The sequence below is a fragment of the Mytilus edulis genome, chromosome 7, assembly GCF_963676685.1.
Source record: "Mytilus edulis chromosome 7, xbMytEdul2.2, whole genome shotgun sequence".
Taxonomy (NCBI): Eukaryota; Metazoa; Mollusca; class Bivalvia; order Mytilida; family Mytilidae; genus Mytilus; species Mytilus edulis.
The window spans coordinates 70,254,363-70,271,922 of record NC_092350.1 but is presented as its reverse complement, the minus strand read 5'-3'; the positions used below and the strand labels follow the sequence as shown (position 1 = coordinate 70,271,922).

The 17,560-nt window shown below is 33.2% G+C and overlaps 1 protein-coding gene across 5 annotated transcripts; it reads right to left on the bottom strand.

Moving 5' to 3' along the window:
• Positions 1-5,968: 5,968 nt before the first annotated feature.
• Positions 5,969-16,440, bottom strand: LOC139482092 (secreted frizzled-related protein 5-like). Of its 5 annotated transcripts, none has more exons than XM_071265755.1 (4): positions 16,312-16,440; positions 14,264-15,094; positions 9,909-9,986; positions 5,969-8,058 (listed from the first exon to the last, which is right to left on the bottom strand). In XM_071265755.1, exons 2-4 carry the CDS (start codon positions 14,775-14,777, stop codon positions 7,541-7,543), a joined length of 1,110 nt encoding a protein of 369 aa, XP_071121856.1. In that variant the 5' UTR covers positions 14,778-15,094; positions 16,312-16,440; the 3' UTR covers positions 5,969-7,540. The 5 variants fall into 5 exon arrangements, with proteins under 5 accessions (XP_071121856.1, XP_071121852.1, XP_071121855.1 ...); XM_071265751.1 differs by lacking the exon at positions 16,312-16,440 and adding an exon at positions 15,871-16,038 and having other exon boundaries at positions 14,249-15,094; XM_071265754.1 differs by lacking the exon at positions 16,312-16,440 and adding an exon at positions 15,871-15,992.
• Between the last annotated feature and the right edge of the window lie 1,120 nt (positions 16,441-17,560).

The window sequence follows — 17,560 nt, the reverse complement described above, 5'->3', positions numbered from 1 at the left end:
CTGGTAAATTATTAAACCAGGGATATCGTTACCATAAATTACTTAAAACCTTTACTAAATTTTTCCATAAATATAAAGATTTGGTTTTGAAGTTTGGTTGTACCTGTAGAAAACTTATTTCAAACGGGATAGCACATCCTCATTTTTACAGAAATGTTGTTAACCGTGCCCGGAAATTTAGAAATGATCCAGGCCATGTAAACTTTTAACATGCTCCTTTAAATAAACTTATTCTAAAAGGTAACCTATTCAACATTGTAATAAGATCATTGAATATTGTTTTTGTTGGTATAAATATTGATTTTGTTATTAGTAAATTAAAAGCTAATTAAATATTACTAGTATGTTATATGCATATACATATTCATGGATCTACAATCTGTCGATACCTGTAACTTGGCATTGCACAAGGTCATGTTTTTCTCTGGTTGTTTATGACGTCTTTACACTAAATCCATTGGATGTTGGATGTGTACGGATTGATAGTTTAGTCTTAGATGCATGATTTTTTTGTTAGTTGTTAATGGCTTTGAACTAGCTGTCAGATAACTGCGAATACTCTCAGATCTGTTCATTATGTCTTTTTGTGTCGGGATGTAAAAGTACCGGGCCACGTCCACTTGTATGTTTGTCCATCTGATGAGTTAAGCCTTTTTCAACTGATTTTTATAGTTAGTTCTTATGTTGTACTGTTACACCACTGTCCCAGGTTAGGGGAAGGTTGGGATCCTGATAACATGTTTAACCCCGCCACATTATTTATGTATGTGCCTGTCCCAATTTAGGAGCCTGTAATTCAGTGGTTGTCGTTTGTTTATGTGTTACATATTTGATTTTCGTTCATTTTTTTTTACATAAATAAGGCCGTTAGTTTTCTCGTTTGAATTGTTTTACATTGTCTTATCGGGGCATTTTATAGCTGACTATGCGGTATGGGCTTTGCTCATTGTTGAAGGCCGTACGGTGACCTATAGTTGTTAATGTCTGTGTCATTTTTGTCTTTTGTGGATAGTTGTCTCATTGGCAATCATACAACATCTTCTTTTTTATATTTGTCATGACAAAAATGAATTTTGTCATCACAAAATTGAAGCTCTCATGAAACAAGTCCGTATCACATAGTTTTGTAAGACAAAAATGATTTTGTGATGACAGAATTGAATTTAGTACAAAACCACAAGATTCCCATATGATACGGCTTACAAAAAAATATGCCAATCCCGCGTCACGCTAAGGACGATAACTCACTGGCACTCGTCTCAGAATTTTTTGTTTCCTATATAACTTTATAAATATTGTGTTATAATATAAAGGTATATAGGATATTTTTTTCTGAGACGAGTGCCTGTGCGATAACAGTCTTAAGGACCTAATTACGCTGTTCTTACAGGCCAGAAACAGATGCGCCACATATCAGAACGGGAGCAATTCAATGAGTTAATTTTAATTAGATAGGAAAACAAACAGAGTTACTTTTCTTTAAACGTTTGCATGAAAGACGATAAATTGACAAGAGCACACACCGTTTTTCAACGGGATATACCGGACAAATGAAGCTGTTTAGTTCTAGTGGTTCATGAGCGAAAATGTGCAATACATGTTTCGGTGCGTTTTTGTGTCATGCTGTTTTCTTGACTCTAATTTAGTGTTGTGGTCTCGTGGTCTAAGCCGCCACAATTTTCCCCGGTAAATGCAGTTTTGTACAGACCGTCACAAATAATTGAAAAACTCTTTAACAGTTTTCTCTCTTAGTTCTTGTGACTGCTTCATTTTAAGAAATCAGTTATGCTTTTTTTATGTATTCTTATTGGGTTGTGTTGACTGAAGAACAAGTTAAACCAATTTACTCCTCTTGGAATGGAGGATGGAATTACAATACCGTATATCATACTTGACCTAAAATGTGTGCACGATCAACACTTTAATACACAAAATTAGGATACGGCGAAGCACTACATGTTGGAGAACTCAAACTCGATATTCTGTTGTATACTTAAACCACTCAGCTGCTTAGGCCCTATACAAAACTGAACACCACCCTATAATTCGGCATAAAAAGAAATACAACAGTAGCTGTCAGTGAATAAAAATAATCAATAATCTCACAGTATTACTCATATTACATATAGTTTATTTTTTATCATATCAACGAGATTGATTTCCTCGCTTGAGCCGGTACGTCGAAAGTGAGAAAAGCAAATGAGTTGAGATGACCAATGATAATCTTTTTATCGCTATTTTACCTATGAGGACGTTGTCAATTTCATTAGCAACGTCACGTGCCCCCATAGTTTCTAGCTATAATGTTCATATTACTCGACTCTGCTGAGAAAGGGAATTATCAGTCAATAAGATCAAAGGAAAATTTCGTAAAATAGCCATAAAATTTAATACAGACAACACCAACTGAACTCGCTGATTATCGTGCCTATGACAGTAACAAAACTTCCAACTTCGGCTGTATATACTCCAATTTTAAAGAATAAAAGATGTGGTATGATTACCAATGAGACAATTGTTCACCTGAGTCCAAAGAAATAGAAGCAAGCAATTATTGGTCAACATACGACTTTTAACAATGAGCAAAACCGTAATTATTACCTAAAAAGGGGTGGCTCCTACACGACAAAACATGAGAAAATTCAAACGTTAACTTAACAATTTCAGATATAAATGATCAATATAAGAAACTTTTAAAAACCCAATAGATATCATGGGTAGACTAGCTAACACACATTGTTTAACCCCTCCACATTCTTTTGTGTCTAACTCAAGTCAAGTTTGTTGTGTGGTGTTTGCTGTTAACTCGTACCTTTCATATTTGTTTTTCGTGAATTGTCTTGTTATAAATTAGGCCGTTAGTTTTTTCGTTTAATTTGTCTCAAAATTTTTAATGTCGGAATCTTTTACAGTGGCGGATCCAGGGGGGGGGGGGGGTATGTGGACATGTGGTTGGTTTTTTCCTGGGTTGGGAACCCCCCTTTTTAAAATGGCTGGATCCGCCCCTGTATTGTTGTATTATGGTTCTGTCGGTTCACGTTGTTGAATGCAGTCTTATTGATTATCATACTATATCGCCTTGTTTTTTTGTTTTTTTTTTAATCTAAAAACAACACCGTTCAAGCACCGTTCTATTTGGTACTGTAGTACATTTGAATATGCCTGTACCAAGTCAGGAATATGACAGTTGTTGTCAATTCGTTTGATGTATTTTATCATTTGAATTTTCCTCGGAGTTCAGTTTTTTTTGTGATTTTACTTTTTATGTGACATTTGAGCTGATATTCAAAATTGACAACAAAATCATGAACGCGTCCCTAAAATATAATTCTTATGTAGGAGCCGATGGAATGTTCCTACACAGAAATGAGGTAATACTGAGTAAATTGGGTAAAAGGTACGATCTATATCGGAAACAAATGTGTGACGAAACGAACAGTTTCGAGTTCGATGCAGAGCTCAATTAAGCTCTAGTCAGTTCCAGTTTTGTGTGTTTTACAATACCAATGTAGCAGTGTCTGTAGGCAAGCCACGAAGTTTTACTTAAATAGTGCATAGTGAACCGTTAGTTTTCACGTGGTCTTTCAAGTTGTATATTTAACGTAAGTTACTCTATTTCTACGCCAGCTAGCTTGACAATAATAAAATATACATGTATTAAAAGTGCCAATAAAGCATGGGAGGACTGACCCTACCTTTAATGACATATCCTGAGCACCATACTCTTTATATAGTATACATTTAATTTTTGTTTACAGTTTTTTCCCCACAGAAATACTCGTTGAAGACTAACAATTTTAAAAACTAGGATAACTTGTCGCAACTGCAATCCTGTTTCCTTTTCATGAATATGCCATACCGTACAAGACTGATTACCGGGTTTGTAATAACTCGATCAGCACGACGGGTGCCACATGTGGAACAGGATCTGCTTACTCTTATGGAGCACATGAGATCACCACAAGTTTTTTGTAGAGTTCGTGTTGTTTAGTTTTTATTTTTATGTAGTAAGTGTGTGTGTTTTTAGTAGCAATAAACAAAAAAACTATGTTAATTGGACATGCTTTGATACTATATATGCCCTTGAATTTTTACTAGATAACATTTTTGTTCGCTTTGGGGATTCCGTATATCGTCAGATTATCGGAATTCCAATGGGGACTAACTGTGCACCACTTATTGCGGACCTGTTTTTGTATTGTTATGAGTTACAATTTATGACAAAAATAAGCAAAGACCCATCGAAACAACATGTACATCTGATAAACAAATTTAATAATACTTTTAGATATTTGGATGATATTTTGGCTCTCAATAATGACGACTTCAGTATGTATATTAATGAAATTTATCCTGTTGAACTTACTTTAAATAAAGCTAATACTAACAATGACCACTGCCCTTTTCTCGATCTTGATATCTATATCACTAATGGAAAGCTGAATACTAAAATTTATGATAAAAGGGATGATTTTTCATTTCCTATCGTTAATTATCCGTTTTTAGATGGTGACGTTCCCTTGTCACCATCTTACGGTGTTTATATATCTCAACTTGTACGATTCGCTCGTGTATGTAACAATGTTTTAGATTTTAATGAGAGAAATTTATGTATTACTGAAAAATTATTACACCAGGGTTTTCGATATCACAAACTAGTCAAAACATTTACTAAATTTTATCATCGGTATAAAGACATCCTTCGTAAATATAGCTCAACATGCAGACTTCTAATACGTTCAGGTATTTCACATCCAATTTTTTTATGGAAATATTCTTTATAAAGCACAAAGGTGTCAGTATTTACCTCAGAAACTTACAAAACCTTTGAATAGACTTATTAAGAAGGGATATAACTACGATACTGTTGTCAAGTCATTAAAGATTGCATATTTTGGCGTTAATATTGAGTCACTGATAAGGTCTTTGCATCGGAACTAAACACATTTATTCTAAAAACAGTTGTTGGCATGACACGGGTTATGTTCTTCTCATATATGTTATGATGGTATGATACTAAACCCCTAACGGGAAGGATTGTGCCTGATGTTCATATGATGAAATCATAATCTTTCAGTCAGTTTAATTGAAGTCTGGAGCTGGCATGTCAGTTAACTGCTAGTAGTCTGTTGTTATTCATGTATTATTGTCATTTTGTTTATTTTCTTTGGTTACATCTTCTGACATCAGACTCGGACTTCTTTTGAACTGAATTTTAATGTGCGTATTGTTATGCGTTTACTTTTCTACATTGGTTAGAGGTATAGGGGGAGGGTTGAGATCTCACAAACATGTTTAACCCCGCCGCATTTTTGCGCCTGTCCCAAGTCAGGAGCCTCTGGCCTTTGTTAGTCTTGTATTATTTTAATTTTAGTTTCTTGTGTACAATTTGGAAATTAGTATGGCGTTCATTATCACTGGACTAGTATATATTTGTTTAGGGGCCAGCTGAAGGACGCCTCCGGGTGCGAGAATTTCTCGCTACATTGAAGACCTGTTGGTGACCCTCTGCTGTTGTTTTTTATTTGGTCGGGTTGTTGTCTCTTTGACACATTCCCCATTTCCATTCTCAATTTTATTGTGTACTATTGTTTGTCTAGTTGTCTTTTTCTTTTTTAGCCATGGCCTTGTCATTTTTCACTCCTCTTTGTCATTCTATCGACATCAAATAAGGTCCTGTATATCGCATTGAGGAAAAAAAAAGTATGATATACATATATAACACACAGGAAATCCTGATCCGAACGTGGCCCTAAGGCTCAGAATCCCTAGTGTCACGAGACCGCAAACGATGGGAAAATAAAATTTATATCAGATTCTTGTGGAGAAAAGTCGTCGCTGGGAATCAAATCCAGGCTTTACTTTTCCCGAATTGTACTCCTCGGGATTCGGAATTAGGATCAGGAGATATGTTGTGTGTTCTGTTCCGCAGTTGCAAAGTTGTCTCTCATTAAAGTAAATAACATCATTCGTATCCAAAACTTTATTGATAAAAAGGCTAATTAGTTTCTTATAAATTTATAATAATCGTGTTTGATCTATGGAATACCTAACTGACATGTTAAATCGACAAAGAACCAATTATATACAGTTCCTTTCGGTGCATTAATTCCTATGTTACCTACATCAAGCAAATGGAAAATTCATTTATTTCTTTGATTACCGGGCGTGAAATCAAATTACCATCACAAATGTTGCAACCAGTACAAGGTACCAGATTACACTGATTGCCAATTTGTTAGTTACGTTTGGCTCATTATAACCCCAAATGCTCTCACTAATTGAAATATCACCAGCGTTTTCAGATAATAAGAAACGTAGAAATTTAATCGGAAGAAAGGTCTAGACTTCACATTTTATGAATCAAACCTCTGTCTTAAAAGAATAATATATGAAAAATGCCACATATTAAAAATTCCTGGTGGTAACGAAGCGCGTAAAATCGCGACAAATGATGCATTATGGTTAATAGGACAATAATGTATTTCATACACAATAACTTAAGTTTGTGGTGAGATTATTAGTTTTATATTTCTTTTTAAAAATTCAATAATAAAATTTCAATAAAGTGTAATTTTAGTCTCAAAATTCCAACCTAGTGAATTAGTCCGCATGTATTTCATCGTGTGAAAACAACTATCTATTATTTGTTTTTCTTAAATAAAGACTATAACAGCTCTCAAAAATAAAGTTTGTTGTGTCTTTTAAATTTTCTCTTGTTAAAGGAACTTTCCTGGAAGCTGACTGAATTGCCTAAATAACGCGGACATATCCTCTCTCTATGTTAAATGGTAAATGTCTTCTATCAACAGTTTTGTTTTTTGTGAACTAACATTGTAAAAACCTAGATAATCGAGTTCATTCGCCCTATTTTTCACAATTCAAATTACAGGTATATCATTAAACAGTGCGTCAAACCTTAAACATGTGGCTAAACACAAAATAAGCACATATGATTGAAACATATTAAACACATTATATATCCATACGTCGAAGTTGATTAGAGATTATTTACATTGATTTCATATTTATATACGACAATTAATACCAAAATATATATAAACAACATGTCATGGAAAATAAAGTTTCAGATTAACAAATAAAACATGTGTTTAACGTTTAAACAACACACAGAACAAAAATATCCGTTAGATGTGTCAAAACGGATGCTTCCCATTCATGACATTGCAAAGATAAACATGTTTATAAGTGAATGCATGTACATCTCTTCGAACCTATCACAGATTAACGACCAATCCATCCTCCAAAATTAGGGGTTCAGAGGCCAAGATCGACCCCTCGTCAAGCTGTTCTTTTGATTTTAGATAATCGCTGTACAAGTATTTATGCAAACAACTCAGGACGTAAATGTTTCCCGTTGTGGGGCAATCGGGAAATATCGGGTGATTCCGTTGCCCTGCGGAATCTGCCGATGTTACAACGAGAGGTTGCGAGGATGCAATCGTAGACTTGAACTCCTGACTCTGGAGGATGCAAATTCAATTGAAAGACAGTCATCATTTCTAAGCACACACTGAGATCAAGGATTAGCAACATTATTGTCTTTTTTACTTTTTTTGTTTTTATTCTTCTTTCCTTTCTTTTTGTTTTTCTTATTTTTTCGTCCTTTATTTTTACGTTTCCGTCCTTTTCCTTTTCCTTTCTTTTTTTTATCTTTTCCTTTTGTCTTACCACCACCAGACGAATTGTCTGTTTTCGAGCCATCTGATATTGCTATGATGTCACTGTCACATGATACGCCCCTTTTCATCATTCGAATAGCTCTTCGGAAACCCTTGTTTCTTTCCCAAGTTGACATGAATACAAGTGAAAGTTCTCCTTCATCGGTCATATTTCCCATTATAATAAAACTCTTTTTGGAAGTACTATTTGCACTTAAATATTCACAATCGCACGATGCGCCATCTTCTATGATGGGGGTTAACTTCCGCTTTTCTTTTTTTGATAAACTTCCTTTTATCATTTTCTTCTTCTTTTTAATGTACACTACAAGATTACCCTTTCTCATACTTGCTTTCTTCAGTTTTACTTTAATTACTGAAATGATAAAAAGAAATAGAGAAATGATTCACGAAAACAATATCTTAATAGAAGGTATAAATAAACTTATAGTTTAAGTTGTTATAACAAGTAAGCAAATTCGTTTTAACGAGTTAGCTAAGTTGTTTAAACGAGTAAGCTAACTTGTTTAACAGTTTAGCTAAGTCGTTTAAACAAGTTAGCTAAGTTGTTATAACAAGATAAATATGCTAAGTCGTTATCCCGACATAGCTAAGTCGTTTAACGACTTAAAAATGAAACTCCACCCTGATACTAACTGGCTTCCGTAGATTTCCAATGAACTCTCCACAATTAACCAAAATGACAAATAATTAAACAACTATAGGTCATCGTACGACCTTCAACAGTGGACAAAGCCCATAGTATGACACCGCATAGGCAGCAATAAAAGGTCCCGAAATGACAAATGTAAAACAATTCAATCAAGAAAACTAACGTTTTAAGGCCAGAAGAGCTAAATAGCCTATAGACAACTTGTTGATGAGTATTGGAAACAATTTATACCTTTGAAATTGGAATATGAGGAATTATTTCATGCAAAATCATAAACATCGCGTTTTAGTTATAATGTTCACCTTTTGTTTTGTAAATAAATAAGTAATGTTTCGTGTGCCTGTTTTATACATTGGCAATTAGATAACAACTTCATCTGCTGGTGTTTTTTTTCTGTTACTTTCGGGGTTATGTTTTTATTATCATAGTGACAGTACTCAATACCCAAAAGAACACACAACCAACATTATTTTTTTTGTGCAAGGTAAATAACCCGAATAATTCAACCCCGTTCCGATTGGATGTCATCGACCGCTCCTATAGACATCTTAGTGAACGGAATATAACAACGACATGATATATTATTTTCAGAATTAACCGAAGAGGCAAAGACTTCTCAACAATTGAAAAATATTAAAAAATTTGGAGACAGTGAAGCAAGTTTAAAAGTATATACAATACCAAGATGCATTATCGCCAAAAACATATAATCGTTTCTGAGACAAAAATAAAAAGAAGAATGAAGTTACAGTAAGGGTTTATATCATTGCTGAAGGCTGTACGGTGACTTTTACGTCATTGTGGTCTGAGTTGTCTCATTAGCAATCATATCTCATTTTCTTATATTTTCACTTCGTTCAGCTGTTTTAAATAAGCATAACGTGTGCTATAAATATACAATATATGTATGATGTCGGAAAATATATAATTTATTTATTTGTATGAACCCAATCCCCCCCCCCCAACCCCCCTCAATTTTTTTTTATTATAATTATAATAATTATAATAATTATCGACATAGCTGAAATGCAGATCGTGAAGAGGACCACAAAATTAACTGGTTAGGAAACAGAAATATGCATACAACGCCTTGCTCATCACGGAAGTGGGATAACATGCAGGAGATTGTACAAATAAAGCTAAAAATTCATGATTTGCATTCCTGTTAATTGCAGGATAAAAGGATTTGTTTGTTCTCTTCATTTTTATTTTAAAATCCTATAGCAAATGATTTAGGACTTAATTTAAAAAAATTAATTCCAAAGACATGTACTTATACTTATGCATAGAAAAGGAGTAAAGATTCACAGACAGGTGGTGTGTTTATTTGTTTGATCAGTTTACATGTAGTTGTAATGCAATTATCATTTCTCTGTGAATGCATCCCATACATGTATATGTGTATTGTATACAACATCTTTGAAATTTCAAACTTGTCCGAGTTCCTGGTGAACACAAATCTAGAAGCGCTTCGTAGGCCTGGGCTATTTCAATCTGTACAGTGATTATATGCTGGAATTGCTATCTGGTATCTTGTAGCATGCAAAACTTACCAACAGTAGAACGACAATAGTTGTGAATGAGGCTCTCGAATGTATTAATTTGGTTACAGGCCGAACACATGTTTTGTGCTGCAAAATATATAAAAAATACAAATTACGTAATTTCCAATTGTAAGGAAATACAATTTAAATTAATTATAGAAAAAAAGATATATATTTATCTTGAAATATGATAGATTTAGCTGAATATTCATCTTTTTTGCAATTTTATATAAAGGCAATTACAGAAAAGTTTCTTTTATCTTTAGTATTATCCAGTTAACCTCATAAACAGAGCGTATATATGATAAAACAAAACAATATTATAACTAGACTTAAATTGCGAAGTAGGATTTTACTTAACGCGTTTCTAGCAGTAGTAACACCATCTTACATTTATATTATACATGTAACATCAATTCAAATTTTATTCTGTAATTGTAAACTTAAAGAAGATATGATCGATATTTCAATATCTCCATCGATGTGTTAAATTATGTTTTTGACGGTGCCCCCTTTAGTGTGTACTACATATATACTTCCTAATGCTCTGAACATCTTTTTTTTCTCATTTTCAATGAATTTTGATAATTTAGGCAGGGGCGGATCCAGTCATTTTTAAAAGGGGTTCCCAACCCAGGATAAAAGTGGGGTCAAACTATATGTCCCAATTTAAATGCATTGACCGTCAAAAATAGTGCTTATAACCTCTGACCACCACCTCACCCCAATCCCTAGATCTGCCACTTCACTTCGAAAGTGAAAAGAGCGTAACAATTAATGAAAGAAAAATCCGACAGGGAGAATTTCCTAATCATGTCCACTATTTCTCTACAAAAAAAATTCTGATTACTTGTGAGGCGGGGTTTGTTTTTCTCTTAACTGTCGAATATTCTGATTTTGAAGGGAAAACAAAATTGTCACTATAAAATTGGCTTGATATGTGCACAAAAGTGGTCGGTTAAAACATAAGAGTTAATATTCAAAGATGCTGAAACAATTTAAAAAAAAACAATGCTGGTTATTTATTTTCATTTTTCTTGAGGGGTCGAGTGAGGCTTGATTGTAATATTTTCGCATCTTTAAATATTAATCGATTCACAACTAAATAGTTATCAAAGGTACCAGGATTATAGTTTGATACGCCAGACGCACGTTTCGTCTTCATAAGACTCATCAGTGACGATCAGATCTAAATAGTTATAAAGCCAAACAAGTACAAAGTTGAGGAGCATTGAGTAACCAAAATTTCAAAAAATTGTGCCAAATACGGCTAAGGTAATCTATTCCTGGGATAAGAAAATCCTTATTTTTACGAAAAATTTAAAGTTTTGCAAACTTGTATATATATATATAGCAGTTAAAGCCCATCTTACAAGAATCAGTTTCATGTCTACATTCCAAGTAATGGATATTGCATAATCTATTTTGTTCAAGTTTCACCTTTTTAAAATAATTGTGCATTACTTATTTACATTTAATGTCAGTAAGTATACAAAATTAATGGATTTCACTGACAATTGTTAAAAAAAACAACTTTTGGAATGCAATAATTGGCTACAAAATAAATAGTTTTAAATAAATCACCAATATAATTATTCAAAAATATACTCAAATTTCTCGCTACACTTATAAACCATTTTGTTAACATTATCTATAAAACATCTGTGAATGCAATCATTTTTATTTATCAAATTCTCGGTTGCACATTTGAATATTATCTTCGTTTAAAATCTCGCCACAGAACAAAATACGAAACTGATGACGTGATTTGAATGAGAAATGATAACAATTCAAGAAAATAAACTGAGTGAGGTCGTCCTAGTTCATTTCATTTTCTTCGTTAACTAAAATTGATGGCTTTCTATTTTTTAATGTAAAAAAGTTTTTCAAAAGGTCCCCATAGAGTGCAAAACCGTGTTTTCTCATCATTCGATAATAACTAAAAATCAGAAAAATATCCAGTGGCAAATATTTCACACACACTTAGGACGACACGAAATCGATGATGTAGGTTCGTACAGGGCAGCTGATGATGTGATTGCCCGAGAAATTGATAAAGATTATTAACATGATTAAGAAAATATATTAAACCTTCATAGCACTACGTTCGGGCTCATACAAAAAGGGATTTTTCGCAAACCAGTCCTGGTATTCAACACCCGTTTTAATCTGACGTGTATTTATACGTCAGTACATACACGATGAGTACCTCTACAAGTGTCCCACTCCCAGACGAGAAAAGGATCAAGAAAGCAGTATTTTTCATTCTTATATACCTTCGAATTTAAATTAAGGTCCTCGAAATTAGCTAAAGTCTGCGCACGAATCCAGTAGTTATCTGCATGGCTGTATTATTCACATGCTTATTGATGTATCACATTTGCAAATGTTTGTATAATTGATTGATTCAGTTTTACTTAACGTCCAGATGCAAATATATGCTAGGTATTCAGGATAAGAGCAAAATAACAATAGTCTAATATGCAAGTTCAGCCAGGTGGACCGACCCAGAACGATGATGAATTTGGAGTGCAATTGGAATAACAAACTTTTTTGTGTGCGGTGTTTAACGCCACTTTCAAAAACCTTTGCTATATCATGGCGAATAGTTTTTATAGATAGAGAGAACCAGGGTGTCCGGATTGGAAAAGAGCATAGTCGAATACACCTCGCGGGTTCCGATCTTAATTTCAGTTTGACGGGGTAATTTTCATTGTAGGTAAACATATCTACATAGTCCACTAGGTCAAAATCAAATGTATATGTAAATACATAATATATGTGTTTTGTTCACTGGATTGTTCACTTATATATACTAACAAATATAAAGACTTAATATATCAGTAATGTCATATGTGTGAATCTCTGTTCATGCAAGACACATATAAAGCAGAAAAGTGTTTCTGACAACAATTGTTCTTCTTTGAAAAGATCACTACGCAAAGCATGTCTTCTTTTGCTCATTAATAGCGGCTTTTGAGCTGCGTGAAACCGCTAAGCATAGTTAGTGTTTGTCTGCAAAAGGCAAAGAGCAAGCTTAACAGCCAAACATTTATACTATATAACAGCAAGAAACGCAAAAGGTTACTTACTTTAGAATACTGGTCAGTTACAAAACTTTGTACTGAACAAAACAGCATTCAACGTCAACAAGATCATTGAAATGATAAGATGTATTATATTTTAAAGGATAACATTTTGGTTTTAAGACCTTCGGTTATGATATACACATGTAGTTTCTCAAGCAGTTGAAAAAGGGCAAATTAGGAATAAAAATTAGACGCAAAGACTCTCGTTTCGATTTTTGTGTTGAGGAATTCACACATGGATCTTGAGGGACTGGAAGGGGATCCTTTAACTCTGAATTCTTCAATTTTTTTAATCACATTTTAATATTCTTTACATCTAAGAACCCCTTTTTTCTTTATTTTTTTTGTCATTTTTTTCTGTAGTACTTGTCTGTTATGCTCTATTCTGTACCCCCCCCCCCCTCCCAGAACCTCAATCATGCATGTGATTTCCTTTTCTCTTCTTTTCGAAATGAACATTTCCGATATTAACTGGTCCAGACGAGGTATCCAAAAATTAACTTTGTAAATGAATCTATTTCCTTTTTTTTCTTTTTTTCATTTTATTTTGAAAGCAAAATTCTTACTTTGAACATAGCATTTGTAAACCCTTTAATCTTAAACGGATTAAATACCTGTACTCAAATCTATCGTGATAAATTATTTTGTTTGCAATATTATTTGAGACATTTTAGAAATCTTCTTTTCACAAAGTAATGTGTTTACATAGCCTGTTTGCATCCGAGAAATCGAGATACTGCACAGTCCAGTGGGAAGTATTTGATGCATTTCAAGACGGGTCTTAATAAAGAATTAATTTTTACATTATATTTTTTGTATTTTAATAGATTTCGAGATACAGTAAATCCCCGTCCAGTGGCAAGTATTTCATGCATATACAGGACGATGGGCCGTTGAAAATTGACATAAACATTTGAGAAAAAAAAACAGTTTTACTTTTATTTGATTATCTAAACATATGAACTAATGTTAATACACAATGTTAAAAATTATATAAGATTTGTTGTATTATAATCGTTAGAGTAATATAAAACAGCGTGAAACTTAAAATTCGCAGTAATTAAGACCATATCTCTCTAATTATTTAAATGTTTTTTTTTCAGTGGATTATCCTCATGATTCAAGATATGTCCCTAAATATAAAAAAGGACTATCTGTATATTTTCATTGAGTGTTACTTAGTGAAAGTTATTCGGATTGGGAAGAGAAAATATAAGCAAAAAAGACATAACATACAAATAAAGCAAGAAAAGTACGTACGTTTGTTATACCTACTTGTGGGCATCACCGTTGATTGGCCGGGAATACACATTTCCGTATCGTCCGGAAATTTGTCACACCGTACCATATCCGGCCATTTATATGAATAAGCTTTCATTATAGTCTCACAACCATCGCGGACACTTTCACATAATGACCGACAAGGATAAATTTCCCTATCTCTCTCCAAACATACTGGAGAAAACAGGGAACATAAAAATAATTTGGTATCGGGATGACAATGCACTCCTAATAGCGATATCCATGACCTAGATTGTTGAATAACCTCATTAATGGAATCATGGTCTAGTAAATTCGGGAGCCTCATTTGGTCGTATCCAATATTTTGACATAATGTTAAATTCTTCGGAATATCTATACATTTCGGCTGACTCATTCGTCCACTCAGTAACGTCCCTTGCCATGCCGTCGGTTTTTCACCGTCACTGACGTAGCCGTCGCCGTATTTATAGTCATAAAAACTCGCCTGCACAGACACAAACGCACAAAACACGGGAAGGAATTTCATTTTTACTTGTATAAATCCAAGGTGTAGTTTCGAATAATGAATGAAGGAATTTTTCACTTAAATTTTAAATATATTCATAGTTATTCCAAATCGACGGTTTTGTATGAAATAAATGACTTAGGGACTTCATGCTTTTAAATCCTTTGCCATTCAATGTTATGTGCGGCTTTCGTTTAAATTCCCAGCTTGAAGTCGTGTATACACACTGACACACGTTTGAAGTATCAGGTGCATGTAAACACTTATTTCGTTTTCTGCTATGTGCGTTACATAATCTCGTTTTAGAACTGTATAATTATCTCTAAGATATTTTCCACCTGTCAAAAGAAAGTTGAAACATAACATGAGAATCAAACAAAAATCGACAAACGTTATACATTTTGTTTAAAACTTTTTTTATGTTGTAAAAACAATTGCAATGTTATTTTTGAAATTCTTTAAAGTTTATTGTCCTTATAATTAAACATGAATTTTGATCGATATCACAACATGAAAAGAAAGTAAAAACATCAGATAAAAGAATGAAATGAGAGTAATAATATTTACATGCCAAGTTGTCGGAGTTATAATTACTCATCGCACATTAATTTAGCAATATTCAATCAAATATTGCACCTGTGAAAAGACCCAATATTGTAATATTAAGAGTCTATTAACTATACGCTATCAGTAAACTTTTAACATGTAAAGCCTCTAATACATGTAAAAAGGAAAAGGCAATACCAAATTAATTTTTAGTTATACGTATGAAATTTAACCAGAACAAGGTTTTTAGATATTAAAAGAATTGAATTTGCCCCCCCCCCCCCAAAAAAAAATAATTAATATACAAATATACAAAAATATTTATGAAAATGTCATCGTCCGCTATGCTGATCAATTCGTGATTGATACTTTCTAATGATGAATATAAAAAAAAACAGTATTTTGAAATATAAATTTCGCCTCCTCTTATAAATATTTTTAACCTTAAAATTTTTTTTTTTTTTTATTATAATTTCTCGTTTTATTTAATGTCTCCGATTGTATCTCTTAAATAAAAAATAAAAACTGTTTTATTGCAGGCAAATGTTTGTATAATATCATATATTACCCGTTGAAGATGAAAAGTCATTTGCATGCGGTTGTGCATTCCAACATCCTCCTTGAATTTGATATATCTTTCTTTCAATATGTTGTGAATGAATTTTAAAAGAAAGTTCAAATCATATAAGTAACAGACGAACAATGTAAAAATAACCTTTCTAAAGTTACTGATTTATGCATAACATTTAAAAAGTTTTAATACCTTGAACCGATAATAAAACATAAAAAAAACTAAACAACCTTGTTAGGTGATGCGCATATTTCATATTTTCCCATACGAATTAATAGGGTACGTCGGGTACATCTGAATACCTGTGGTGCTCGTCTGAACCATAGATTAATTACCCGTTCCGTTGTAATACATTTCAATTTTAATGCTACCCCAATACACCGATAATACTTTAATTCTTACCTTCACGGGTTTTGTGTGAGGTATAAAACAACTTACCTGAATGATTGACAAACTTAAAATTTCCCATAAAGTTTATTTTTTCGATCTTTATCCATGGGAGTTTCAATAGACTTTATCGATCAGTTGGTGAACATATATATAGTAATACGAATGTGTATTTTGAAAATTTCGCATATCCAATTTCATTTTTGTAGCCTACAGGAAATTGTTCAAAAATTATCCACCCAGTTGGACAGTTTGCATTATAAGATAAAATTTGAAAAAAAGGCAAAATTGGAGTTTTCAGAGTAAATAAAAAGAGGAAGGATGAGACACTTTTCAATAAAAATGACAGAGATTACTAAAACAATGCAGGACAAAACTTTTCATCCCCCCACCCTTTTCCTAAAATTCAAATGGTAGCTATATATAGCTACCTTATTCTTCAAAGTATGGTACATATAAAAAGTTATCAAAGGTACCAGGATTATAATTGAGTACGTCAGACGTGCGTTTCGTCTACATAAGACTCATCAGTGACGCTCATGTCAAAATATTACAAAGCCAAACAAGTACAAAGTTGAAGAGCTTTGAGGATCCAAAATTCCAAAAAGTTGTGCCAAATACGACTAAGGTAATCTATGCCTGGGATAAGAAAATCCTTAGTGTTTTAAAAAATTCAAAGCTTTTGTAAACGGGAAATTTATACAAATGACCACATAATTGATATTCATGTCATCACCGAAGTGCTGACTACTGGGCTGGTGATACCCTCGGGGACGAAACGCCCACCAGCAGTGGCATCGATCCAGTGGTTTAAAAAGTTATCAAAGGTACCAGGATTATAATTTAGTACGCCAGGCGCGCGTTTCGTCTACATAAGACTCATCAGTGACGCTCATATCAAAATATTATAAATGCTTTGCAGTTTCTCCGTGTTAAATGCACGGATAGATCTAGGAGCCATCTTTGATTTGAAAGATCGAAAACATAATGTAAGCGTTTGAGCTTCAATTCCAACATAAAACCTTGAATAATACAATGAATTTCCGAATCCACTTTTCCTCAAGTTTCTGAAATTTGTAACAAGTCGAAAGTTTACCAACACTTAAAGGCCTTTCGTATAACAAATCTGACATGACCCGACTAATATCGTACCACACGTCAAGATGTCAGAATTGTAAATAATGTAAATAGTTATTTTACACAGTGTCATCATTATTATTAAACGGAAAGGTATATCTACACTTCAACGTGATTAACACGCTACAAACAGTATAAAATCACCATTGAAAATTCATGATTT

Bases quoted from the DNA above. Each gene is read 5' to 3' on its own strand.
- LOC139482092 (XM_071265751.1), bottom strand. From the start codon at position 14,777: ATGAAATTCCTTCCCGTGTTTTGTGCGTTTGTGTCTGTGCAGGCGAGT. The intron at 9,987-14,248 runs GTACGTACTTTT...TATATTTTGCAG, and splicing joins CACAAGTAGGTATAACAAAC to CACAAAACATGTGTTCGGCC. The intron at 8,059-9,908 runs GTAAGTTTTGCA...TTATCATTTCAG, and splicing joins CTATTGTCGTTCTACTGTTG to TAATTAAAGTAAAACTGAAG.